This window comes from Canis lupus, chromosome 28, assembly GCF_003254725.2.
Source record: "Canis lupus dingo isolate Sandy chromosome 28, ASM325472v2, whole genome shotgun sequence".
NCBI lineage: Eukaryota > Metazoa > Chordata > Mammalia > Carnivora > Canidae > Canis > Canis lupus.
In genome coordinates this window covers 17335498-17363145 of record NC_064270.1, presented here as the reverse complement: position 1 = coordinate 17363145, position 27648 = coordinate 17335498, and the positions used below count along the sequence as shown (strand labels likewise).

Here is a 27648-nt window from a genome sequence, read left to right as displayed (position 1 = left end):
TGTTTTCGGACTAGCCAGATGAAGAAGGGGAAAAGGTCTCCCAGAGGGAGGCGCATGTTCCAAAGTATTCTGGTGTGAAACAAGAGGGTGCATTACCTGTTGCATGAGTTAGGGGAGTGCCTAGAAAGAGGTATAGGAAGTCAGACAGGATCCAAACTATGATGATCAACGTACTAAGCTAAATTCATCCTCCAAATGACAGGGAAGCTAACAATTAATTTTAAGAACAAACTGATGGCTGCCAAAGGGGAGGAAAGGTATTGGTAAAATGGGTGAAGGGGAGAGATCCAGGTCTCCAGTTATAAAATGAGTAAGTCCTGGAAATAAATGCACAGCCGAATGATTACAGTCAATGGTATTGTGATAGTGATATAATAGAACAGATGGTAGCTACAATCGTGGTGAACATGGCATAATGTATAAACTTGTCAAATCACTAAGTTGTACACCTGAAACTAATGTATCATTGTGTGTCAATTGTACTCAAAAGAGAAGAAGAAAAAGGAGGAGGAGGAGGAGAAGGAGGTGGAGGAGAGAAAGAAGAAAGAGGACAGGGAGAGGAGGAGGAAGAGGAAGATCTGTAACACATTCAGGTCAAAGAAATCTCTTTCTGTAACTTCTGGCACATCTCAGATCTACTGACATTTTCAAGTGCAAAGAAAGAATAAAAATAAAATACCAAAATAAAACCAAACTAAACAAATCTAGATTATACAAGCACATAGCCATGACTCTAAAGGATAAGTTTCCATCTCAGACTTCTTTCACTCTGTTCCCTCAAAGTTCTTCCCAGTGGTTTTCTTGGCCTGGGTGCCATCTTTTCTGTTGTGCCCTCTATGATTTCCTAACTTTAGCCAGAGTCAAGGCCAAAGATCAGTTTGAAACCTTCCTGACCAGTCTCAGGACCTCTCATGTGGCTCTGATTTCCATCTTAGGGATAAGTCCCACCCTCAGTTCATTACCTCCCCTCCATTTCAAATCCTTTCTGGTGGTTGGTTCCACTCCATATGCCTCAGGAACATCTGAGGCTACAAAACAGGAAGGGACTCTTACTCTGCCCTCACACAGGATGGTGGAGACCCAAAGCTCAATAAGACTTCCATCACTCACCAACCTTGACATGTGAATATGTTATGGGTGGACTGTGTCCCCTCTAAATGCATATGTTGAAGTCTTCACCCCCGTTACCTTAGAATGTAACTGTATTTGGAGACAGGCCATTTAAAGAGTGAGTTAAATTAAAATTAGGTTATTAGGGTTGGCCCTAATGCACTATGACTGGTCTCCTTATTAGAAGAGGAGATTAGAAAAAAAAGGAGATTAGGACATAGATACACAGAGGAAAGACCATGTGAAGATGCAGGGAGAATATGTCCATCCATAAACCAAGGGGAGAGACCTCAGAAGAAACTAATCCTTGATCTGAGACTTCTAACTTCCAAAACCGTGAGACCTTATATTTCTATTGCTTAATCCACCTAGTCTGTGATACTCATTAGGGCAGGCCTAGCTAAATAATACAATGTGTGACAAGACAGAGAAGTTTTTTTTTTTTTTTTCTACCAGAATTCCTCTCAGGAGGACCTCTTCTTACTCCAGGACTTCATGGATCAATGTAAAGACGAGTCAAAAGTATAGCCTGGATGGCCTGAATCTGGGTCTGTGGAAGCCTGGGCATCCAAGAAGCAGGCACAGTCAAGCTGAGGATTTTGCCTGCTGTGGGACAGAAGACCTACTGAGACTTCGGGAAGGGTCAGGAAGGGTATCAGTTTCCTATCACTGCTATAACAAATTACCACAAACCTAGTGGCTGAAGATAACCCACATTTATTAATTTTTAAAAATAATTTAGAGAAGATAAGTTTAATTTATAAATATAAATACAATTTATAGACTATAAAATATTTTCTGGAAGTCAGAAATCTGAAATCAGTCTCAGATTAAAATCAAGGTATCCACATGGCAGCAATTCCGTTTGGAGGCTCCAGGAGAGAATCCTCATCTTTTCCAACGTCTAGAGGCCACCTGCATTCCCTGCCCTCATGGCACCAACTCCAAAGACTATCACTCCAACTTCTGTTTCCATTGTCCTATTTCTTTGACTCTTCCTTTTTTGCCCTACTCTATAAGAACCCTTGTAATTACACTGGGCTCACCTGGGTAATCCAGGATAATCTCTCCATCTCAAGATTTTTAACTTAAACACATCTGCCCAGTCCCTCCTGCTCTGTAGGGAAATTCACAGGTTCTGGGGATTCACAGGTGGACATCATTGTGGGAGAGGGCATCATGCAGCTTCTGGTTTTCCTCACCAGAGGGTGGCATGACGAAGGAGAAACCAGGAACATGGAAATGTTGAAGGGAATTTGCTGAGTGGAAACCTATGTGCTATGATCCTTAACACCATGATTCTTTAGTGACACTATCTAATCACAAAATGTTTGGTATAGTTGGTTACAGTTTCCCCCAAGAGCAGTCAGTGACATAAGAATTAAGTGGTCTAATTGGGAGGTGGTCTGGGAGTAGAGAAATTACCCAGACAATGGAAGGCAGTTGATACATGGTATATTATAAAGCCACCTAACTCTGTGGGCAACTAAAGCTTACCTGCAATGGGAAATTCTGGAAAAAGGTCTATAACACTTGGCTCAGAGAGAAGTGAGGAAACAAGAGGATCTATACACCAAATTCTGTTGGTCATTGGCTCAAGACTCTTCCCACATGTTGGCTTCCTGGCACTTCTACTGCATAATGTGCAGAGGAGTGGGGTAGCCTCTAGAGGGTCTGAAAATAGGCTTTCAGCAAAGAAATGCAAATCTTAGCAATCAGATGTCAGTGGGACCACTCTGGAGTGGAAATACCAAATGCATATGGACAGGACATCAACAGTGTCTGTTAAAATTAGATTTCTCATGGAAACCAATGACATGGCTGAGTTTTACATCCTCATTGATGTGGGGTTGAAATAGTCCATAAACATGAGGTAACAGCTGACATCTGGAATAGACAGAGAATAAATATCAGCAAAGCAGTGGCTTCTGTGCTTGTCTTGTACCTTATGCATACAGAACTACCATCATTACAACTCTTCTGTAAACTTCGACACAAAAAGCAGCCTCGAAATCCTTGCTATCTGGCTCCAGCTCAGGACTTCTGTGGAGTCCCCATTTTCAGAATTTTCCTGGTATGAAGCCAGTATTCCCCTCCTCTCCCACTCCCACAACATTTGGCTTAGACAGAACATCAATCTGCACTGCCACACATCTCTATTGCTCTTTTGAGTAGATGAAAATATATTGGATAGAGTTTCTCCCCACCTACTACTTCCTCCCTTGATTAAAAAAGAAAATTAAAAAAGAAATGACAAAAAGAAAAACCTCCAACTGTTATTTGCTCCTTCCATTTCACTCCTAGTCTTCAGTCCTTCTCCACCCCCAGCCAGAAATCAGGCATTTCTGGAGCTTCCACGTCCACATACATGAGACAATATGCATGCATGTGGATACTTTTAAGTAAGAAGTCAATGCTCTAGAATTTAATTTTCTCTTCTCACATTAAACCTGCCATCTTCACATAATCAGAGTGATAAATGCAGAGTCAGACTTCGTCTTCATGACATTAATACCCATCAGGACTTCAAATGCAAACAATTGTGACATTCGACTTTATAAAAATTACCAAGTGCACCAACTCTGCTTAATTAAACCATTTAAAAGTTGCTTTTGTTACATTTAATGAATGATATATTATACTGCAATGAAACATGCAGCAATACAAATACTTCACAATGCTTCCAATTAAGACTCACTTCACTTATGCCAATTGACAACACAAGTGTTCCACACTTCATTCAGTTTGTGCATTTTAAATGAACTGGTTAGTGAGAAGGGTGCTTCTGTGCTAATGAGTTTTGTAATCAAGGCATCTATTTTAATTTCAAATTGGCTAGATTGGGGGAAATTGCTAGACTAAATGACTGGTACTAATTAGGATTATAAAAATATTCATCATGCCATGGAATTAACATGGGGGTCTGATTTTCCTACATTTGCATATTGCTTGAGTTTTGGGGGAAAAAAATCTTGACAAATTGTCTTCTCTTTAGTAAATTGAACAAACACTATATCTGTTTTAGCCCTTCTTTTCACTTAAAGCATAATACATATTCATGATTTGTAAATGAAGTTAAATGATTTCAACTTCTATCTTCATTACCATATTAAAGATGTTGTCTCCATAAACTTCCTTAAAAAACTTCAAATCATAGTATTACCTATTTAAATGGCAAACTCTTTGGTTTAATCTACATATTAACCCACATGTTCGAACAAATTAACGGGCAGAGAGCAAAAATGGACAAAACCTGGGGAAAAAAAAAAAAACCAACACAACTGCCTTGTTGTTTCTTTTTCTGCTTGAGGCAGAATTAATTAGTCCTATGGCCTAACATCAGTAAGCAGTTTGATGGCTTCCGGCCTCAAGGTCCCGCCTGGAAAGTGCTATCAGCTAAGGGATGTGACAAAAGAACTGGATCCATCTGAAGGCCTAGTCTTGGTATGGCTGATTTTGTTATCGCATCATTACAGTGTTTTCTGGGGCTAGGATTCAGTGTGAGCTGGCCCATATGCATTTCTGCCCAGAGGAGGTGGTAAATCTATCTACTCATGAGGGAGAGTGAGGTGTGGTGAGTCATAGTGGGGGATCTCAGAAAGGCGGAAGATAGAGAGCAGGCCAGGCCCCTCAATGGGTAATGACCCTGAGCAAGTTAACATTGCTCTTAAAAGTCATATGCTCACCTGTAATTCGGAAATACTACTATCCACCTTCCAGGCTCCCATGAGAATTCAATATAATAATGTACATAAAAGCCCCTGTCACTGCCCATACATAGGAGATATTTGAAGTCATAAATCTCCATTTCTGAGAAGCACCTACATGTCCAATACTGAATAACATAACACGGGTGTGTAAGAGTTACTCAGCACAGACCTTAATTCACTGCATATGTCTACACCCCTTAGCTCCAAAGTATTTGTTTCCATTACAGCTGTCAAATCAAATAACCAAATACTAATTCAATTTTTGGGTATAGTCGCAAAATTCATTTGAAAAACTACCAGAATAAATCACTTCCTTAACATCTATCTATAGTGGATGTTTCTAAATAATAAGACCTATATATATTGCTGAGTTGTAAATAATATAGATTGAGGTTATATCCAACAAGAGTACACTTTTTGTTACGAGAAACAAACATAATTTCTAGACTTTCACAGTTTAAAAGGGACCAGAGTGAAAAGCAAAGCTTAAGGAAAGAGAAATCTTAGACTCAATGTACTATTAGTTCAGGGAAATTTCCCTCTGCACCACACTATCTCTTGAAAAGGTATTTAAATTATGATTTGAGACAATTTTACCCAACATGACCCTATTCACACCTACAAAGTTTTTTAAGAGCACCTTCTAATTACTAGGACTGAACATAAGCTATTTAAAGTAGATTACTTTTCAGAATTTTTTCAATTATAAAAGTAATCTAATGAAATAACAGAAAACTTAGAAAACAAATGGTATGGAAAAAATGCACAAACATAATTCCATCATCCGAAGAGAATCCAGGAAATATTTGGGAATATTCCAAATCCCAATCCTTTTAAAATTTTTCTACTTCCCTCCTTATTTGCTCCCTTTCTTCCTCTCTTTACCTTATTTTATTTTTTGCATATCTGTATTCAGATAGCACAACTTTACTTAACACGTCTCATGCATGAATGTGTATATACATTTGATATATATGATCTTATATATGTGTATATATATATATCATAATATATATGATTCATATATATCATGCATGTAATAGGACATATATATATATATTAAACAGGAGCTAAGGTGTATCTATGTTGCTACACGGTCATCATAACCACAATTTTGATGGGTGCATAATATTCTGGCAAATGTATGGACCATGATTTAAAGTCTCTTTTTTTTAAGATTTTATTTATTCATGACAGACACAAAGAGAGAGAGAGAGAGAGAGGCAGAGAGAGAAGCAGGCTCCATGCAGAGAGCCTGACATGGGACTCGATTCCAGGTCTCCAGGATCAGGCCCTGGGATGAAGGAGGAGCCAAACCACTGAGCCACCTGGGCTGCCCCTGATTTAAAGTCTCTTAATGTTAGACATTCAGTAAGTTTCCATGCAGTTTTTCCCTTTATGAATGACTATGATTAACATAATCATACCTAAAGCTTTGTGGTATTTGGTATTATTCTCTTGGTACAGTCTCAGAACTGGAGTAACTGAATCACTGAATCAAAGTTATGAGGATACAATATACCTTTTTATTATAAAAAAACAGATTTATTTATTTATTTGGAGAGAGAGAAAGTCTTTGGGTGGGGGTGCACAGGAAGAGAGAATCTCCAGCAGACTCCCAGCTGAGCAAGGAACCCAATGCAGGGCTGGATCCCCAAACTCTGAGATCATGACCTGAGCTGAAATCAAGAATTGGACACTTAACCAACTGAGCTCCCCAGGTGCCCCTCAACTTTGCCGACACTAAGTATCCTCTTTATGATACAGAAAGGAAAACATTTTTGAAAATGAAACCTGTAGGGCAGCCACTGTGGCTCAGCAGTTTAGCACCGCCTTCAGCCCAGGGCGGAATCCTGGAGACCCGGGATCGGGTCCCATGTCGGTCTCCCTGTATGGAGCCTACTTCTCCCTCTGCCTGTGTCTCTGCCTCACTCTCTCTCTCTCTGTGTCTCTCATGAATAAAGAAATAAAATCTTTTTTTAAAAAAAAAAAAGGAAATGACACCTGTGAAATTAATTTTAGAGGGTAATTTTTAAAAAATTTTCTTACGAATGTTCTGTATGAATTGGGCTTATTCAATATCAATGAATTATTGCTTTTGAGGCAGAATTAATTAGACCCATGGCCTAATCCAATTCTCTAAAGTTAATATTTTTAAATTCTCATTCTCTGTCATATTCCTCACCTGCTGTCTTCTAAGGACTTCATCTTTGTCTATTCCATCACCAGGTTAGCCAGAAATCAGCTGCATGTCATTACAAATGACCCTGACTGGCGCAAAGTTGAGGCAACACCCATGGTCTGACATAATATTGATGGTCAGGCAAAGGAGTTTGCCTTCCTGAAAGACATCTTGGCAATGTGCATCAGGAGACCTACAAAGGGGAGCCTGGGAGGCTCAGTCGGTTAAACGGCCAGGCTCTTGATTTTGGCTCAGGTCATGGTCACAGAGTTGTGGGATTGAGACCCACATCAAGCTTTGTGCCCAGTGGGGTGTCTGCTTGAGGATTTTCTCTCTCTCCCTCTTCCTCTGCCCCTTCCCCCCCATGTTCTCCCTCCCCCACTTTCTAAAATAAATAAATATTTTTTAAAAAATGACCCTGACTGATAGCAGCCCCCTCTAGGAGTGAAAGATAATGACTGCACATTGCGCAAGGGGATTCTGGAAAGCCAGTCACGTGCTCCTTAATCAGGGTGCTAGTCTCATAGGTTTATTCAGTTTATGAACATTCACTGAGCTCATGAGATGTGCACTTTCCTCTAGGTATGCAATACCTTGCCTTAAAAGGTTTAGACTTTAAAAGGCCATGTGCTGCCATACCAGGGTGAGGGGTCAAAATGGAGGCAGAGAATGAAGGCGACATAGAAGATACGGTCAGGTCTGGTAGACAGGGTCCTAAGTCTAGAGATGCTTGTCAAGGAAGGGATAAGCAGAAGAGTTCCTGAGTCCCACAGGAAAACTGGAAAGGGAGGGTCAGAATCAGGCAGAGTCAGAGTTAGGGCAGCAATGGGAACACAAAAGATCCGGGCATGTGTGAAGACACAGTCACTGTGTACAGGAAATGGGTGGGAGAAGGTCAAGAAGGCTGTGAAGCTCTCCACCTCCTTCCCACCTGCAGCTATAATCACTTCTTCACCGAAATACTGTGGCTGAGTTTCTACCCTGAGAGCATAACTGCTTTGGAAACAGTGTTGGGAAAATGTCCCTGACTACCCAAGATAATACATAAATACGCTACATCTCCCATTAATTATTTTAGCAAATGTTCGTTTCCCTGGCAGAAATGTGTCAGCTTACCAAAAGGGACACTTAGAAGGTAAAGGCAGAGCACACACGCCGAGACATGATACAGAAAAGCAGGTTTGGGAAGACAAAACCCACCAGATCCATAATTTTGTTGCAGGTTGTTCCTTTGAGCTAATGTTCTCATGAGCAAAGGTACCATCGGTGGAGACTTTTCCTGCATGACCCTCACTAAATGCAAGTTAATACTGTATGGTCAACTAGTTTCGTCATTCAGAACTCAGCTCGGAGAGATTAATGGTGATATCTGAATAACAGAGAGGTTGCTCCACCTCCTTAATAAAACACAGGGCCATTCTTGGTCCACTCTTTGTTTTCACCTACATGCAAGTGGCCTCATGGAAACCAGTGTTTCTATGGTGATGGAGATCGCACATCCCCACATCCCCACTGTACTGCCAAGATATCCTGAAGAGGAGTCAGCGTGATGTAGGTGAGTGGGGCTCTGGATTTTCTTTCTCTGAAATGACACAGAAATGGTTTTATAGTTATGGAAGGGACCTTGTGAAACTGCAATGTTTTTCTCGAAATAGAAGGTGCCCTTCGGTAGGACTCTCATTCCATGGAGGATGTGCTTCAAAACCACGGTCATCCCTCGTTAATCCCCTGCAGCTTTATCCCCACCAGGTGGAGAGATAGAAAGCCGGTTTCTGCCAATGGCTACTGTGGAACGTTGTCATCACCTGCTAATCCCGGAGCTCTGAATACAATTACATTTCTAATCTGAGGGTTTACAGGAGAATACAAATGAAAGGAACAGCGTGTTTTGTATCCAGCATTCCCCAAGTACGAGTTTAAACTTCCTTTGAATTTTCAGGTCCTCCACACTCCAGATACTCTAATTTGCCAGTGTCCCGCTCATGCAGGATGCAGCAGCCCCAGTTAGGGTCCAACCGGCAAAGTCTGCATGGAACCAACGTCGCCTCTTCAGCTGTGGACTCTGTTTTGCCAGTGACCATGCCCAGAACTGCATCAGCTCCTTAACCAGCTTGTCAATCTGTCAGCTACTATTGAACATAGCTGGTAGCCAGTGATGAAAAACAACAACGAAAACAAAAAAACACCTAGCTTCCACAACCCCCAACTACTACAACAGCAGCCCTTCATTATGTGTGCTAGTGTTTCCGAAAGTGGTGTTTACGTTGAAATTATTAATTCTAGGCCAGCCTAGCCCAAAAGTGTCTGAAAAACAACAGAGTCTAAAATCCCATGGAGTTCCTCATCTCTGATCTCCAAAGCCAGCTGTATTTGTTAAAGTTTCATTTTGCCAAGAAGATAAATGATAATAGAATTTTGCAACTCCACCTCTCCCACAGAAAAATAGCTGTTTTCAGCTCTATCGCCTGTGGAAGACCCCTGTGCCAGGACATATGCATCTGTGAATACATGAGCATGTGCCCAGTTAAAAAAACAAACAAACAAACAAACAAACACACCACCAAGTCTCTTGTCAAAATGAGGGATGTTTAAAAATCCAGCTTTCTAAAGCAATGAGAAAAACACCTACCTATTTAGAGGACTGCAATGTCCTCAAAACCTATCTCAAAGTCTTTTTTTTTTAAATCTCCATTTGAATAATATTATTGAGCCCTCCAGCTAATCCAAAATATCACAACGTACTTTCAGTCATCAGTGAGGGCATAGCCTGCTGGAAACAAGAGAATCCTGCCTCTTAAATAACTGGTAAATACATAGCCCTCCAAAGACGTTCTAGGGCTTTGATTCAAAAAGGAGAGGAAAGGAGTAGCTTTTCTTTTATTATTCCAATTTGGTCAACTGTAACCTATTACTTTTGCTGGTTGTTTTGCAAAGATTCTTATAAAGCATTTCCACAGATTCATATAGCCAAGAAAGAATCTCTTGTCTTTAGTAAGTACTGAGTTCTTTTATAATAAAATGCAAAGTGCCAGGAGAATCTATAGGACAGAAGAGACGCTGGCAAAGGAATTAGCAGGAATTGGGAAGCTCCTAGGATGGCTAGAATGGAGGACTTGGTCAAAAGCCCAGGTCAATTCTGAACAGGAAACAGAAATGACTTTGCTATGTGCTATTGTGACACATCAAAATTGTAGAGCCACAGCCCTCCAAAGGGTCAAGTGCAGGGTGCATCTTTCCCTACCTCCCCACCCTTTTGCATCTTTGGAAGTTGGGACACTTGGGTGATCACCCACAATCTGTCCTTGACCAGTTCCGGGTAGCCACATTTCCTAGTTGACTCACAACCTGCTATCCAGCATCTCGAGTAACACAATACTATGTGCATGTCTCATTTTCTAGCTACCATTTTGTTCTATCCAGAAGATATTTCCTTAATTCTGCAGCAGTGCTTTTACTGAGTGAGATCTCCGGGCAAGTCTCCTGCAGCTTTGAGGTAACAATTTGGAAGGTAAAGCAATTGGATATTGTCCCTTTAAAATATCATTCAATTAGGTCTTTTGTAATACATACAACATAACGAGATAGCCTTACCAATTCTAAAGAAATTGCTAGTGCATTTCATCAAAGGCACAATAATAGAAACATTGATTCACTCTTCACCACAAACATCTCCCTTTGATGCTGCAGTTACCTTCCTACTAACACTTTTCATTTTCTCCAGAAGAAACCAGCTGCCTCAATGCATGCACATTAGAGAAGGTTCCAGTCGGAAATAAGACATTTGTATATCAATCTCAACTCCCCTATATCTCCATCCGGTGCTGCATAGCATTTCTCTTCTTGACTCTAAACCAATAAATTATTCCAAAATAAAGAAAAAGTCTTCTACATCCTGGATGATGAGGGCTAGGTGTTTTATGCCAGCTCTGCAAATGTTGCCAGGGGCATCGTCTGCCTCCTCACACCATTTATTTAAAAGAATGGCAGGGTACCAGTTAGAAACTTTATGGGCCTGAAGAACATTCAGCCACTTTATGCAAAAGATGTCAACAAGAAAGAGTACCGAAGGAATAACACATCCAGAAATGTGCAGTGTGATTAGGAAAATCCATCAACACCCACTGCCACATTTTTAAATATTTTTACTATGTAAAAAAGCAGCCACCAAGGGACGCCTGAGTGGCTCAGTTGTTAAGCATCTGCCTTCAGCTCAAGTCATATCCCAGAGTTCCGGAATGGAGCCCTGTGTTGGGCTCCCTGCTTAGTGGGGCGTCTGCTTCTCCCTCTCCCTCTGCTCTTCCCCCTGCGTTTTCTCTCTCTCTTACTTGCTCACTCTCTCAAATAAATAAATAAAATCTTTTTACAAAAGCATCCACCAAGCCTGAAAGTATTTTAAATATGTTATATCCACAAGACTACTTCATATGATCACAATGCCCCAAATGTTCTTAGTGCTATGGAGATGGAGGAAAAGATACTCCTTCTAGATATACTCAAAGCATACTATGTTTGGTTTATTAACCTCTTGGCATGAGATGTCTAATCTAGCTTGTCTCTATATAAGTAAAAACATAGTTTAGCATTTCTGAGTGTCATCTAAATAAATTACCATCCAGCCTTTAATGACAGCCAAAAAATTTATTTTTTTCAAATAGCCTCAAAATTCCCAGCAATACTAAGCATCTAAACTCACAGATTATATGACATTTGGCTAAGTCTTTCATACAATATCCACTTGATGCCATGAAAGAAATGTATATGCAATGGCTTTTGCTCTGCAAATGTCATGTGGCTGTCCTTAGGGGATTGCATTAAGCACCTGGCACCCACCATGAGGCTCCATTAATGAGAGATATAAAGGTTATGCTGAAATTATTGTTTAAAGGTGCTGACATGTCTCTCCCTCCCTCTCTCTCTCCCTCCCTCTCTCTCTCTCTCTCTCTCACACACACACACACACACACACACACACACACACACCACATACTGAAAATCACATATTCAAATATATACTGAGGAGTAACTATCTCAGGATTTAAGAGAGAACAGAAGAAAAGAAGCTATTTCCATTAAGGTTAAACTGTGGATATCTCTATGCAAGACATGCTTATAACTATCTATTTTCTTTCATTGATTAATTCCACATTATTACACAAGAGTTTGGCATCAAGTACTGTCCTTAGGACTGCACATCATACTAAGGAAATACAAAGAATAATTCTAAAGTCCCTTTTCTAAGTATAAGTTGATCACCTCCAAAAGGCTCATTACCATAGCATTCATACATTCATCTACTAATCTGTTTATCTCACAAATATTTAGTGAGAACCTATTAGGTACCAGATACCGTGCTAGCACAGGTGCTACGTCAAGGAGTAAAAGAAGACCTGGTGCTGCCCTCCTGGAGCTTGCAGTTCAATGAGGAACACAGATAACTGAAAGATAACATTAGTCAACATAAATTCTCAACTGTGGCCTATCCTCTGAAAGGGAAGTAGACAGCACTACAGGAAAGACCACTGAAAAGCACTTAACTTTGTCAGGGAGTTTAGGAAAGACATCCTGAGGAAGTAAATGCTAGATATGAGATCTGACAGTGACAAAGTTGACTTCAGGGAAGAAGAGTCCAGGCTCAGGAAATGGAGCCAGGGAGACATCTAGGGGGATGAACTGAAAGAGGGCCATTCAAGGGAAAGTAGTAATGGTGAGTCAAGACAGAGGAGAGACCAGCAAAGGAGGTCCTAGCAGATCCTACAGAGGACTCCGGTCTGTGTTTGGTGAGCAAGGAGAAGATGCAGAAATCCTAAGATCTACATTTGGGAAATAGATTGTTCAGGTTATCGTATAAACACACTGGAAGAGGCTCCAGTCATTGCTCAAATGAAAGATATATCCTATGCTTGAGTGGTGGTGATAATAGAAGTCCATGGAATTAAGAGATGGAGACAGAATGATATGTTACAGATGCTAGGTGAAGAACAAGGATACCTCCTAAGTTCTGACTTTTGTAAGCAACCTAATGGATACGATTAGGGAACACTGGACTAGAACTAGCTATGTTGAAGGGAGAGCAGAAGTTCACTTTTTGGAATACACTGGATCAAGAGACTTCTGAGACATAGAAGAGATAAGGTCAAGTACACAACTGGATCAATGGATCTTGAGCTCAAAGAGGAGGACTTATTGGGTCATTATATCCTGAATGGACTTTCAGAAAACCACAAAATGGATATGTTTGGGACTTCCCTTCCTTTGCTAAACTACAAACAATGGTATATTCACATTTTACCAAATCAGTGTGGCATGTTATGCTGGAACGTGCCCTAGACTTAGAATCTGACAACATGCATTTGAGGTCTGGCTCTTCCAACAACTAGCTGGGCAGGATTGAACAAACACCTTAGCCCTTCTCACCTTTGTTTACTACCACCACTACAAAACTACTATGAATACACATTTCCTACTTACTTCACAGGGTGGTTTTAAAGGTCAAATGAGTAAACTTACAGAGGAAACCATCTTAAGCCTATGAAATGATAAACAGTACTGCCAAAAGTGAAATACACCTGCCTGCATATTTTGAACTAAAGAGCAGAAAGGAAAGTTCGTTGCTGCAAACAAAACGAAACCGGTTGGAATGATGAAACATTGTTGAATCCCCTCCAAAATTCAGACTAAGTAAACAAGTGCTTTCCACCAGGTGGTACCTGGGTGACAAGATGTGAATAAAAAACAGTATTTGTTCACCTTCTGATCCAGACTATAGGCCAGCACCCAGTCCTCCTGCCTGGGATGGAAGAGCAAGCTCTGGATGTAGAAAGTGAGCCGGTATTTCTGATAGGTGGCGCCCTCGTCAGAGCTGATTAAAATGCTGCTCTCCATTTCAGGATCACTAAGAAGCATGATCTAGAGAAAAGAGGGGGGAGAAAATAGAGATGGAGTTAGCATGAGAAAATAAATAGAAGAAATTAAAGCATAAATATAAAGTCATCTGTACTTGTATATCACAGCACAGAAAGGGGCGTGTGGTTCTCTATATAAAATATTGGCATTTCCTCCCTGATTTAGTCCTTCATTGCTGTATAGAGCTGGAATATTACGCATGGTTAGGTCTGCATACAAATGAGGCTTTCATTTTGCGATGTCCATCTTACAGGTACTTACATTGTTGATGTCCATCTTTTAAGTAGGGGGAGTATATTCCTATGATCTTCTGTCCCCTGACCTTAAGACCATTACACAGGCCTCTGTCTGCCCCCTCTCTCAATTCTCCAGGTCACTTTTCATCACACCATTGTTCTTGTTGCCCTTTAATCATGAAAAGGATGCCCCTCTTATCCCACTGTGTATTTTCTTCTTTCTGAATGAATTGTTTGAGTGATTTAATGACTTAAGTGTTTTCAATGATCCCTTTGTTCTAGATACTTTCCTTTTTTTTTAATTTATTTTTATTGGTGTTCAATTTACTAACATACAGAATAACCCCCAGTGCCCGTCACCCATTCACTCCCACCCCCCGCCCTCCTCCCCTTCTACCACCCCTAGTTCGTTTCCCAGAGTTAGCAGTCTTTACGTTCTGTCTCCCTTTCTGATATTTCCCACACATTTCTTCTCCCTTCCCTTATATTCCCTTTCACTATTATTTATATTCCCCAAATGAATGAGAACATATAATGTTTGTCCTTCTCCGACTGACTTACTTCACTCAGCATAATACCCTCCAGTTCCATCCACGTTGAAGCAAATGGTGGGTATTTGTCATTTCTAATAGCTGAGTAATATTCCATTGTATACATAAACCACATCTTCTTTATCCATTCATCTTTCGTTGGACACCGAGGCTCCTTCCACAGTCTGGCTATCGTGGCCATTGCTGCTATAAACATCGGGGTGCAGGTGTCCCGGCGTTTCATTGCATTTGTATCTTTGGGGTAAATCCCCAACAGTGCAATTGCTGGGTCGTAGGGCAGGTCTATTTTTAACTCCTGAGAAAGCATTTGACAAAATACAGCATCCATTCCTGATCAAAACTCTTCAGAGTGTCAGGGATAGAGGGAACATTCCTCGACATCTTAAAAGCCATCTATGAAAAGCCCACAGCAAATATCATTCTCAATGGGGAAGCACTGGGAGCCTTTCCCCTAAGATCAGGAACAAGACAGGGATGTCCACTCTCACCACTGCTATTCAACATAGTACTGGAAGTCCTAGCCTCAGCAATCAGACAACAAAAAGACATTAAAGGCATTCACATTGGCAAAGAAGAAGTCAAACTCTCCCTCTTCGCCGATGACATGTTCTAGATACTTTCCAAAGCCCACATCCCCAAGGGCCCTGGGGAAAAGGGTCCATGGGCTCATGAAAGTGCCTCATCCCCAAGCCAAATAGAATGGTGTAGGAAAAAGGCTCTGGCATTCTAGGGAGCAGATTCAAACTCAATGTCTCTGTTCATAATGGGTCACCTTGGAGCCTACTTAACTCTAGAGGCCTCAGATTCCACAACAATAACTGAGACAGTATTTAATCCAATAGACACTTAAACACTCGGACTTTTCTCACAGTTGAACTCCTAACCGTCTCCGATACCACTGGCAATTCCATCCTTCCTGCAGCATTCTCTACCAGGGGCTTCCATAATATCATGCTCATCTTGTTACCCTTTTCATCTGTTTTGAATACTCAACTTTCTCTGATCTCCATATAACGTGACCATTGCTAAACCTTCAAGATAGATCCTCCTTTCTTTTTATTCAATGTACTGTTCCTCAGCGACTTCTTCCAAGATTGATTGATTGACTGATTGATTGGTTTTACAATTACCATCATTCTGGGAATAACTCAAAACTTCAATGTAGACCTGAGGTCTCCTCTCAATCTCAGACTCAGCTTCCTGACAGATTCTTCTATTTGGATGTCCACATGTCCACAAACACCTCAAAATCACCATGCACCACAATGTACTTCATCCCAAGCCTATCCCCCTCCCACAATGTCCTGCCTGGCTCAGTTCTTGTTCCTATTAATGATTCAATATAAAGCCCAAAACCTGAGATTCACCCTTGACTCTGTTTTCCAATCACCTCTGAAAATTAGTCTTTGAGATCCATATAGTTTTATCTACTAATTAGCTCTAAAATCAGATCCATGCTCTCCCTGCCCATTGTAACTACCATAGTCCAAAACATCATAATCTCTATACTGGATTACTATAAAATACTCCTAGCCAATCTCAGTGCTGTCACCTCTTGCCCTGTCCCCCAATCCATTTTGTCACAAGGTGGCCAGAACAATTGTCTTATAATACAAATCTGATTCTGACATCCCCCTACTTAAAACCATTCAATGGCTTATCATTGATCTTCCTATATTCTAAAATCCTTAAAACAGCCTAGCAAACTCGGCCCCTGCTTTTGTCTCTGGCTTCATCAGAACCACAGCCCTTTTGACCTTTATTATCCACCTAGACCTAGCTTCTTTGAGTTCCTCCTGTTGTTTGCTGAGTGACTGAATGAGCAAATAAATTTATTTCCTCTCAGAGTTTTCCCTGCCTTTGGCTATACTGCCACTCATTGTTAGGGCTACTTCTACACATGGTCTGAATCCCAAGACCCAAAGTACGAAATAAATCTGAAAACCATTCTGATACCTTATAAAATAAAAATTATTAAGTAGCAGGATTTTTAAAATGTTACCCATAGTGTATATTACTATTATAAAGTAAGTTTTAAAACAGATTCAATCCCTTTAACTGCAAAGATTCACAGTCCTTTCCCTCTTTTATTCGTTTCAGCTTCCAAGACAAGCTTACTTTCTTTTTCTCAAATATTTGCTTTGGCTTCATTGAAATAAGTTATTACTAGTTATCAGCAAATTTTTAAGGAAAGGATGCAGTATATTTTTTTCATTCATAGGTGAATAATCTTGGGGAAACGCTCTGAGATGGATTTTTTATAGACAGAATAGCTTCACCTCCCTTAGCACTGTAAAGGGGTAGGGGCAGCAGATAAAAGCACCCCTGCTGCCCTTGAGAATACCTCAGACGATGCATCTATGCTCCTCACAAAGTCTGAGAGGAAAAATATGCTGAGGAAGAATGAGGCTTTCATCACCACCCTGACTTGCTTCCCACCATGTGCTGATGGGCTACATAACAGGCAATGAAATCATTTTTCCCTTGGTGCAGAGAAATTAAACTGCTTATTTTATGCAGGTATAAAGAAGCTTCATGCCTATGATTTTAATTAGAAGATAAGACCAACATCATAAATGAACTTTATTTTATATACCATGAGTTACTATATCCTGAATAAGGGTTACCATCAAATATCTAGTGCAGTGTAGTCTCTTCCCACCGCAGCTTCCTTCTGGGTGTATGCATACATGCACATACCTGCGCGCGCACACACACACACACACACACACACACATTAATCCACACACAAATGCTGCATGTATGTGTGCACATACTCATTCACACATATGCTGATGCTGCATAAATGGGCACGCACACATACATTAATGAATTCATATATAAGGCATATTGACACTGCTTGGTGGTTTTAGAGAGCTTTTGTTGGCAAGAGCACATTTTTATTGCAACCTTTCTCTGACATGCTCATCAAAAATCCTTTATATACTTTGGTATCACTGGCAGTGTCTGTATTCAATCCCAGTTTCTGAGAAGAATGAAATGAAGGGAAACAGAAATCTGTATGTCCTGGATTTCGAATCTGTGCTGGGCACATCACCAGATACTTTATCGAAATCTCACACAGGTGAACCGAATATCATTAGGATCGTTAGTGTTTTATAGATAAGAAAACCAAGACTCAGAGGAGAAGAGCAACTTGCCTACTTCCTCCTCTGAGCAGCTGAAATGCCACCACTTTCCTGGACCTTGAAATCACAGTACTTTACTATTTTTACCAAAGGACAAGTAGGAGTTGGAGAAGCAAGTCTTTGTCCTTTTCTTAAGCATCTCTAAGAGATCCACCAAAAAAAAAGTAACTTCAAGAAAGCCCCTTTCCTTGTCTGATTCATATCTATCTCCTGCCTAGAGACCATGAAGAATTAAATAAATAGGAATCCAAAGAGGAAATAAAATGTTAGTGCAAAAACAAAGAAAGAAAAAGAGGGGAGCATAATATTAACATAAATATAATACAAGAGCAAATGTCTCACCAGAAGTTGTCTCAAGGTAAAATATAGGTATTTGTATATTAATATACAACATATGTGAAGAAAATCATCCTATATCCACCCAACATTTTACTATGACACAGGGATTTCAAACGCAAATGCTTAAGGGGGCAAAGCAGGTAAACAAGCGAATGAAGCCAAAAAGAAAAGACAAGGAGTGGTGTGCAATTTGCCAACATGAAGGGTGCACACCTTCTCTGAAAATATTTGAAATTAGTTTTAAAAAAAAAAAAAAACTATACTCAAGGGATGCCTGGGTGGCTCAGCGGTTGAGCAATCTGCCTTTGGCTCAGGTCCTGATCCAAGAATCCGGGATTGAGTCCCACACTGGGCTTCTTGCAGGAGCCTGCTTCTCCCTCTGCCTATGTCTCTGCTTCTCTCTGTGTGTCTCTTATGAATAAATAAATAAAAGTATTTTAAAAAGCTGTACCCAAATTAAATATGCCTGTGGACTGAATTTATGAGCTAGGCACGTGATTCTTATGAAGCTGTGATAGTTTTGAGTAAGGGACGGGGTGGGGGGTGCTAGTTAGGGAGAGAGAAGTAGGGGGCTACAGTATCAGGCTCACAGAAATCTCAAAACAGAGGTAAGAGAAGAAACCAGACCACCCTGCCCTAGGTGTGTGTGTGTAGGGAGGAAGGCGGGTCTTTTTTTTTATGACAGTCACGTGTGACCAACAAAGGATAACCAGTCCCTAAAAGGAAGCCACTAAATATGAGATCACAAGTCCTTTCTCAAACCAAGACATCCCAAGAATGATAAGACTACAAGCTCCCTGGTCAGTTCTAAATAAAAGACTGTGATGGAGGTCCCCGTTGGCAACTCTGTCTGGACTCTCACTCCTGAGAGCTTTTTCTGTATCCTTGCTTAATAAAACTCTATTGCTTTACTCTCCTTTGTCTGTGAGATTCATTCTTTTTTTTTTTTTAAGATTCATTTATTTATTTATTCATGAGAGACACACAGAGAGAAACAGAGACACAGGCAGAGGGAGAAGCAAGCTCCATGCAGGGAGCCCAAAGTGGGACTTGATCCCGGGTCTCCAAGATCACGTCCTGGGCTGAAGGTGGTGCTAAACCGCTGAGCCACCCAGGGCTGCCCGAGATTTATTCTTTAACTTGGTGAGACAAGAACCTCGCTCTCCTGCTTCAGTTGGTTTCTACTGACACAAAGAAATGTACAACCCTTGTCCCTTAATTTTTAGTTACAGGTATATAAGTATAAAGCCTATGGTGATTAATTCCTTTACATGTCTGTGGGTTCTGTATTTGTGTGACTTTGACAATATGAATGGGAAAGAGTTTACACTGGAGATTTTGGTTTTGCATTATTTTGTTTTTGCTTTCTTTTCGCTTTCTTTATCCAGCTTTTCCTGACATAAGACCTGCAGTGAATGTATATGTGTACTGGAAGGAGAACAGGGTATTTCAAATATGGTTTAGGAGAGTTACTAATACTATAGGCTCTGGGGGTGGGTGGCTTGAGTTCAAATCCTCAGTCAACTACTTTCTGTGTAAACGTGAGGGTATTACTCAATTTTTCCAAATCTGTTACCTCATCTAAAATTAAAATAAATAAAATAAAGGGGAAAGGAGAAAAATGAATGGGAAATATCAGAAAGGGAGACAGAACATGTGAGACTCCTAACTCTGGGAAACGAACTAGGGGTGGTGGAAGGGGAGGTGGGCGGGGGATGGGGGTGACTGGGTGACAGGCACTGAGGGGGGCACTTGATGGGATGAGCACTGGGTGTTATTCTATATGTTGGCAAATTGGACACCAATAAAAAATAAATTTATATTTAAAAAAGTATTAAAAAAAAAAAAAAAGAAAGAGATAGGTGAGGGGTGGGGTGGGAAAGGGGAGGTCCTGTTCAGGGAACAGAGTTTCAGACATGCAAATGGTAAAGTTCTTAGAGAGCTGTTCATAGTTAATGATACTGTATTGTATAATTCGAAGAGTTTGATGAGAGGACATCTCCTATTAGATGTTGTTTTCTTTTTTCACCACAATTAGAAAAACCATGAAAGAGTAAAAGAGAAAAAAATCTATATTTTACATGCATTTTACATTGCTGATAATATTTTAAGAAAAACACACTCTATTAGCATATATCAACACTGCCACAATGAACACCCATCAATAGGCAATTGTGAATTTTCGAAGTTTGTTTGTGGCTTTGAATAACCACTTTCCTCTCTTCAAAGGAAGGTCCCAGCTCTTGAAGGAATTAAACACATCACTGCCCTAGGGGTAACAACTTCATACAATCAGTCTTTACCAATTTCCCTTGTTTACTGTATGTGAATTGTCTGTATTTTGGATTAGAAATGGACAAGCCTTAGAGTTTACCAACATTTGGAATATCTTTTTTTTTAAGTGTGTAATGTTTTTGCAGGAAATTCCTCGGAAAGTTGAATAACAACAGCCCTAATTATAATAGGGTTTTGCAAATTGCAAAGGACACACAAGGAAGTCAGCAATTAGGCAGGGCCATGCTTAGCCAACTTATGCTTTCAAAAACTTAAGTTTACTTGTATCTATACCAGTCAAAATTAATATTGAAGAGGTCAGAATCCTCCCCACAAATCTTTCCACAATGCACCGTTTCCTGTTGCTTGGCATGTCTTACAATACCATTGATGAATATGCTATTTTATTCAATTCTAATCTCTCTGTTCTGTGTGCCATCTACAAAATGGGTGAAAGCTAAAGGTTTCTCAGTCTCTCACTCTGCTTAGAAATGCAAAGGAAAAAATTGGAGTTCAATGCTTTGAAAATAGTCTCAGAATACAACTAGACTCCCTCTGAATAGAAAAGGAGAAATACTATAATTTACTGTATAATTGAGTTTTAATGGGGGACACTTAGCACAGTTAGTGTTCAATAAGAAATAACAATAATATCAATACAAGCTCACAAAGAATATAAGAAAGATGTTCTTTAAGTTGACCCCCAAACCAATTGACATAATTGATATGCTGTTGAGTATTGACTTATACATAAATAGATCCTGTTATAGATAAAGCTTTTAATCACAATATAACAACAAACCAGCATTCACTACCACCCCATCCATCTACCCATCTGTCTATCCATCTATCCATCTAACACCTCCTCTTATATCAGTGGTTCTCAACTAGGGCAAGGGTGGAGGACACACTGCCCCCAGGGGACATGTAGCAATGTATAGACACGTTTTAATTGCCACAACAGGGGGGCAGTGGAAGGAGTTACTGGAATCTTGTGATTTAAACCAGAGATGTTGCTAAATACATTACAATATACAGGACAGAACCCCGCAACAACTAATTATCCAATACAAAGTGTCAATAGTATTATTGTTGAGAAATCTTGTGTAATACATACATGATATGTACGTACATACATATACATACAAGTCCTCTTTTGAGAAAAATATGTAAACTACATATACATTTTACAGATACACATCAATGCATATTTATGCTTATTCATGTCTCTTTCACCTACCATTTATACATGCCACTCACTTTGCCAAGATTAGACTCCTTGTCTTTCTACCTCAACCAACTGCATTAAGCATGCTTCTACTTGTCCTTCATAATTTAACATAAGTTTCACCAAGAAAGCAACAATCACTGAAGCCAGTTGGGGAGAAAAAACAAAGAAAAACAACTAACCACATAAAACAAACTGGATTAAAAAATGGGCAAAGAATTTGAATAAATATTTTCCAAAAAAAAATGTATAAAAATTGGCCAAAAAGCACATGAAAACATGCTCATCATCAGTAATTTTTACGGAAATGCAAATAAAAACCACAAATAAGACACCATACCTCACATCCACTGTGATGGCTATGATCAAAAAAAGACAAAAACTAAAACCAGAAAAAAAAAAGCATTGGTGAGGATGTAGAGAAATTGGAACCCTTGTGCATTTTTGGTGGGAATATAACATGGTGCAGCTACCACAGAAAACAGTATGGTGGTTCCTCAAAAAATTAAAAGTGGAATTTCATATGGACCAGCATTTTTACTTCTGGATATATACCCCAAAGAACTGAAGGCAGGGTCTCAAAGAGATGTTTATACACCCATGTTCATAAAAGTATTATTCCATAATAGCCAAAAGGTAGAAGCAACCCAAGTGTCCACTGATGGAGGAATGGATAAACAAAACGTGGCACATACACAATGAACTACCATTCAGCCTTAAGAAGAAAGGTGATGCTGACATGCACTACAACATACATGAAATGCAAGGACATTATGCTAAGTGAAGCAAGCCTGTCACAAATAGACAAATAGTATATGATTCCACTTCCATGTGGTACCTAAAGTAGTCAAGTTCATAGAGCCTGAGAGTGGAAAGATTGGTGGCTAGGGGAATGAAGAATGAAGAGTCACTTAATGGATAGAGACTTAGCTTTGCCGGATGAGAGGTGTCTGGAGACTGGTTGTATAACAGTGTAAAAGTATGTCACTGAATATATTCTTAAAAATGATTTAAGATGGTCAATTAAAAAAAAAAGATGGTCAATTTATTGTTATGTGCATTTTGTCACTATTTTTTTAAAAATGCAAAAGTAGGGACGCCTGGGTGATGGTGTTGACATCCAACTCTTGGTTTCAGCTCAGGTCATGATCTCACAGTCCTGGGATTGAGCCCCACAAAGGGCTCCGAGCTAGGGTGGAGTCTGCTTCAGATTCTTTCTCCCTCCCCCTCTGCCCCTCCCCGCTCACACTGGTGCTTGCTCTCTCTCGCTCTCCTGCTCTCTCTCTCAAATAAATGAATAAAATCTTTTTAAAAACCCACAAAAACAAAAATATACAATTAGACATGAAAGGACATAAAACAGTGTGCTGAGGAAAATTTAAAACTAATCAAACAAACACCATTTGTGGTGTTTTATCCAACCATTATTAACTGAGTCTTTATGCCAAGCTCTATTATAAGGAATAAGAGCAATAATTAAACCAAATGAGAATCCCTGCCCTCAGAGAGCATACACACCAGTGGGGGAAGAATAGATAGTAAGCTAACAAATAAGTAAAATATGAAACTTATCAGAAAGTAATTAAATCCTTCAGAGCAAAATAAAGCAGGATTAGAGACAGGAAGTACTGAAGAAGGTCTGCAGTTTTGCCAGGGAGGAAAGGCTTATTGAAAGGAGAGGGCATTTGAAAACCAATGGAGGAGTCCAGCGAACTAGAACAGAGGGAAGGAGGTAGGGTGTTGGAAACAGGGTCTATAGGTGACAGAAGCACCCTGGCTTTATCCTAAGTGATGTGGAAAGCACTGGTGGGCTCTGAGTAAAGCACTGACAGGCCATGGTTTGTCTCTTGATCCTTTCACTCAGGCTGCCACTCTGACTGCATAGAGCATTGCAGGAGGCAGGGGTAGCAAGGACAGCGTTGGAGTCTAGGTGGAAGCCACTGTAATGACCCAGAGGGAGAGGCTGTTGGCCTGGGCTAAGGCTGATGTACTGAGATGCTCTGTCTCCATCTCTGGTTAATTTTTAGAGATTCATTTATTTGAGAGAGACAGAGCAGAGCAAGAAAGAGAGCACACGCACAGAGTGGGGAGGAGCAGAGGGAAAGGGAGAAGCAGGCTCCTCCTTGAGCAGGGAGCCTGACATGGGGCTTGATCTCAGGACTCTGGGATCATAACCTGAGCTGAACGTGGAGGCTTAACTGACTGAGCCAACCGGGTGTTCCTCTGGTTATATTTTTAAAGGAAAAGTCAAAAGATTCTGCTCACAGATGAGATGTAGGCTGTAAGAGAAAGTGAAGAGACCCACTACAAAGTTTTCTACCTTGTACGTTCATCTCCATGTTGCTTATCATCATCAAAAGTTGGAAATAACTCCTATTATCTGATAGGGTTTGGGCCTTAACAACTGGGGAAAAAAAAAAAAGACAAAGTGAGCATTTAGGAGATAGGGAAGCCTGTGAAAGGGCAGGCTGGGGGCTTTGGAAAGAAGAAACAGGGCTGTGGAAAGGCTAGGTTTAAGATGCCTCATAGACATGCAAAAAGGCCCTTAAACGGACAATGGGTAGAACAAGGTTTATTTTCCGAGTGGGCTGGCCTGCAGATAAGAATTTAGGCGGCATCAGTGTTTGAATAGCAGTTAGAGATGTGAATCTAGAGACCAACAAGACAGCAGACAGAAAACAGAGCTCTTGTGCTCTGTTGAAGGAACAAAGACATAAGGAGGCACTAGAAAAGGAGTGTGAGAAGGGAAGGAAAGCCCAGAGTACAGTGTCCTTGAAACCTGGAACCCAAGGAATGAAAGCCTATCAGCGAAGAGAGTATTCAACTGTGGCAAATGCAGCTGACAGTTAAGTAGGATGAGTGCTGAGAACTGACCAGTGAATCCAGCAACCTAGAGGATACCGGTGACCATGGCACAGGCAGTGGAGTGAAGGAGGCAGACAATCGGTGTGGATGCGAGCAGAAGTTGGCATGATTGTTCTGGAAAGCAAAGTAGCAACATGGAACCAGACTCTTATAAATATTCATACCTTTGATCCTGTCATTTCTCTTCTAGGAATCTGTCCAAGGAAACCATCAGGGACCCAATAAAAGGCTAATGCACCTATATGATCATGTCAGGGTTATTTATAATAATAAAAAACTGGAAACGACACAAATATCTGATAGAATGATTAAATAAAATAGGACAAACCCATTCCATGGAATACTATGCACCCATTCAGTATGAATTCAAATAGTTTTATGACATGTGAAAAATAAACAGATGCTTAAGCAGTGTGTATAAAAGCAGTCTGAAAACATGGCATAATCTTAATTTTGTTCAAAGTTCTTTATATCTCATGCCTATATTTATGCATAGATAAACAACTTGAAGGAAAAATTCACTACATGTTGGTAGTTTCTACTGTGTGGTAAGATCATAAGTAATTTTCATTTTTTCTTTATACTTCTCTATTTTCCTCAAGTATTCTGCAATGAGCTATATTACCTTCATAATAATGGTTTTCCCCTCGCTCTTCATGCATGTGCACACACACACACACACACACACACACTTCCCCATTAGCCCTGTCAAGAATCTCAACAGGATTATGCTACCCACTACCTGCCCTTGGAGAAACCAGGAAGCTGGGCAAGTGCCTGTGCACATAGGGAGCACTGCTCTGAGCACAGGAGAAGTGTGGGGTGAGGGCAGGATACGGAGGGGATGTCAATGGAGAGAGCAGTAAGAGCACCTGCCAACTCAGGACTGGTATTCTGCCCTGCCCTCTGGAGCAGGAATCTCTGTGCCCATCTGCTCTCCACGCTTTAAACTACCCAGCCCACCTTGCACTGCAGGATGGGTCTCCCTCAGTCCAGCTCTGAAAACAGGGTTTCCTCTCTAGAAGAGACTCCCGTATCCCATACATGTCATGAAAAGCAAGCCTGGCACCTCAGACACTTTACAATTGGGTTCCCGTTGCTCTCAGGCTTGACCACTACAACGCAACCATGTGCTCTAGTAGCAAGCGTTCCCCAAAAACTTTTGTTCAAATCACTCTGCCTTACCCTCACATTCCCTACCTTTGCTAATGCTACTGTCAAGCCTGGAAGGCCCAGCATCCTCCCTGCTCATCATTTTCTTCAAGGCCCATTTTCATTCCTTGCCTTTCATGAAGCCTCCTGAATACACCAGCAGAACAAGCTCTGCTTTCCATGAGCTCCACTGGCAAATGCATGAACTATGGTTTTATTTTTAAAATATTGGAAATATCAGGGCACTTGGGTGGCACAGTCGGTTAAGTGTCCGACACTTGGTTTCAGCTCAGGTCCTGTTCTCAGTGTCGTGAGATTGAGCCCTAAGTCAGGCTCTGAGCTCAGCATGGAGTCTGCTTGAGAATCACTCTTCCTCTTCCCCTCCTGCTTGTGTGCTTGCTCTTTCTCTTTTCTCTCTTTCTCAAAAAGAAATAAATCTTTAAAATAAAGTATCTAAAAATCTCTAACTATTTTTATATATTTAAAAATGTTAGTTATATTTTGTTTCACTTGTATTCATCTCACTTGACCACGTTGGTGTTAAGTTTCTCAAAGGCAGAGAGCTCCATTCATACCACACTCCAGTTTTCTCTGCTGTGCTCAGTAAAGCACATGCTCAGTAAACATCTGATGTGTGACTGAGTGAACATTACTCAGGGTTTCTGAGTTTGCTTGGCCAACTATTCAGTGCATTGTATTTATGGCTTACCAGTGCCCTGGACAGAGAAGCTTGCTCCACCTGAATAAAAATAGTTAGCAAACCTTTACCAGAAGCACTGCTGGTGGCCCGAGCATTACCAGCCCCACCTACAGTATCGTCACTCAGTCACTCAGTTAGCAGCAGTCCCTCTGCTAACTCCAGTACCTCTTTTTTGGAAATATAATTTAACAAAACAACAGCCATATAATTTTTCAGCAAGGTGTTTATTTCTAATATTTCAAGAAAGTAAGTCCACCCCAGGGAGAGAAGGAAAGAAAAGTTTCACAATTTAAAACGAATAATAATAAAACTGAAGTCTATAGGATTTGGGCTAGAAGTAATTTTCATTACTTGGGTTGAATTACTTTTAATGTTTTGTTTTGGTTTGGTGGAGGGGCTTTGATTTGTTTTGTCTTTGGCCACGTTAGGACCACTAAAGAAAGATGCAAGCCCAGCCGTGGACTCCCGCCATCAGACGGAGTGTGTAGAGACATGGCTTAGGTGGGGACAAGGCATGGGATTTGGCACACTGCTGTCACAGGCACAGATAATGACCAGGTGCTTTGGGAGAGGTTTTGATAAATATCAAACCAGTTGCATCAAGATCCTCCAAGGTGTTTGCTGTTTCAAGCATCCACGCCACTACTGCGCATGTCTGGGAACAAGGTGGAACCCCAGAGTTAAAAGTCACTGCTTCAAATCCTAAAATCAGAAAGGCAGGGGCTATATGAAGAGGGAAAAAAAATGCTCACCAGTACGCATACTATCTGCCACAAAACAAACCCTAATTTATAAGCATCTTGTTAAATCTGCGTGGGAAGGAGATCCTGAAAAGATTCCAGGGTACAAGGGATGGTAAATGGAAATTAATTGCACAGTACCCATTATGACTAATTTAAGAATTACAGATTGTCACTGATATAGTATTTATTTAGTGTGCTATCTTTAGTGTTTAATTCAGTGAACATTGAGGAAAAAAAGGGACAAGGGCTTTCCTAAGTTTACCTGCTCATTCTGTGTTTTTATTTTTCCCTACGGATCTTATTCTTCATATAAGAAGCCCCTGACTTAGGCAATTTTCAGGAACCTAACCTAGATATTTGGGAAAGATTATTTTAGTTAAGAAAGGTAAGATAAGAGGACCTTTCAGTTATCACAAGGGAAACAATCGGGTGTGTGAATAAGCTTGGAAATAACCCACATCCTGTTGGGAGAGGCTGCTCAGTCAAGAGCATCACTGGTACTAGCA

General features: G+C 40.5%; 1 protein-coding gene across 2 annotated transcripts in view; it reads right to left on the bottom strand.

Moving 5' to 3' along the window:
* Positions 1–27648, bottom strand: part of SORCS3 (sortilin related VPS10 domain containing receptor 3) — a 581582-nt gene that overhangs the window by 261711 nt on the left and 292223 nt on the right. For both annotated transcript variants that reach the window (XM_025467140.3, XM_025467142.3), the window contains exon 4: positions 13750–13908. In XM_025467140.3, the coding sequence (XP_025322925.3) occupies positions 13750–13908 (159 nt within the window). The remainder of the gene's footprint in view (positions 1–13749; positions 13909–27648) is intronic.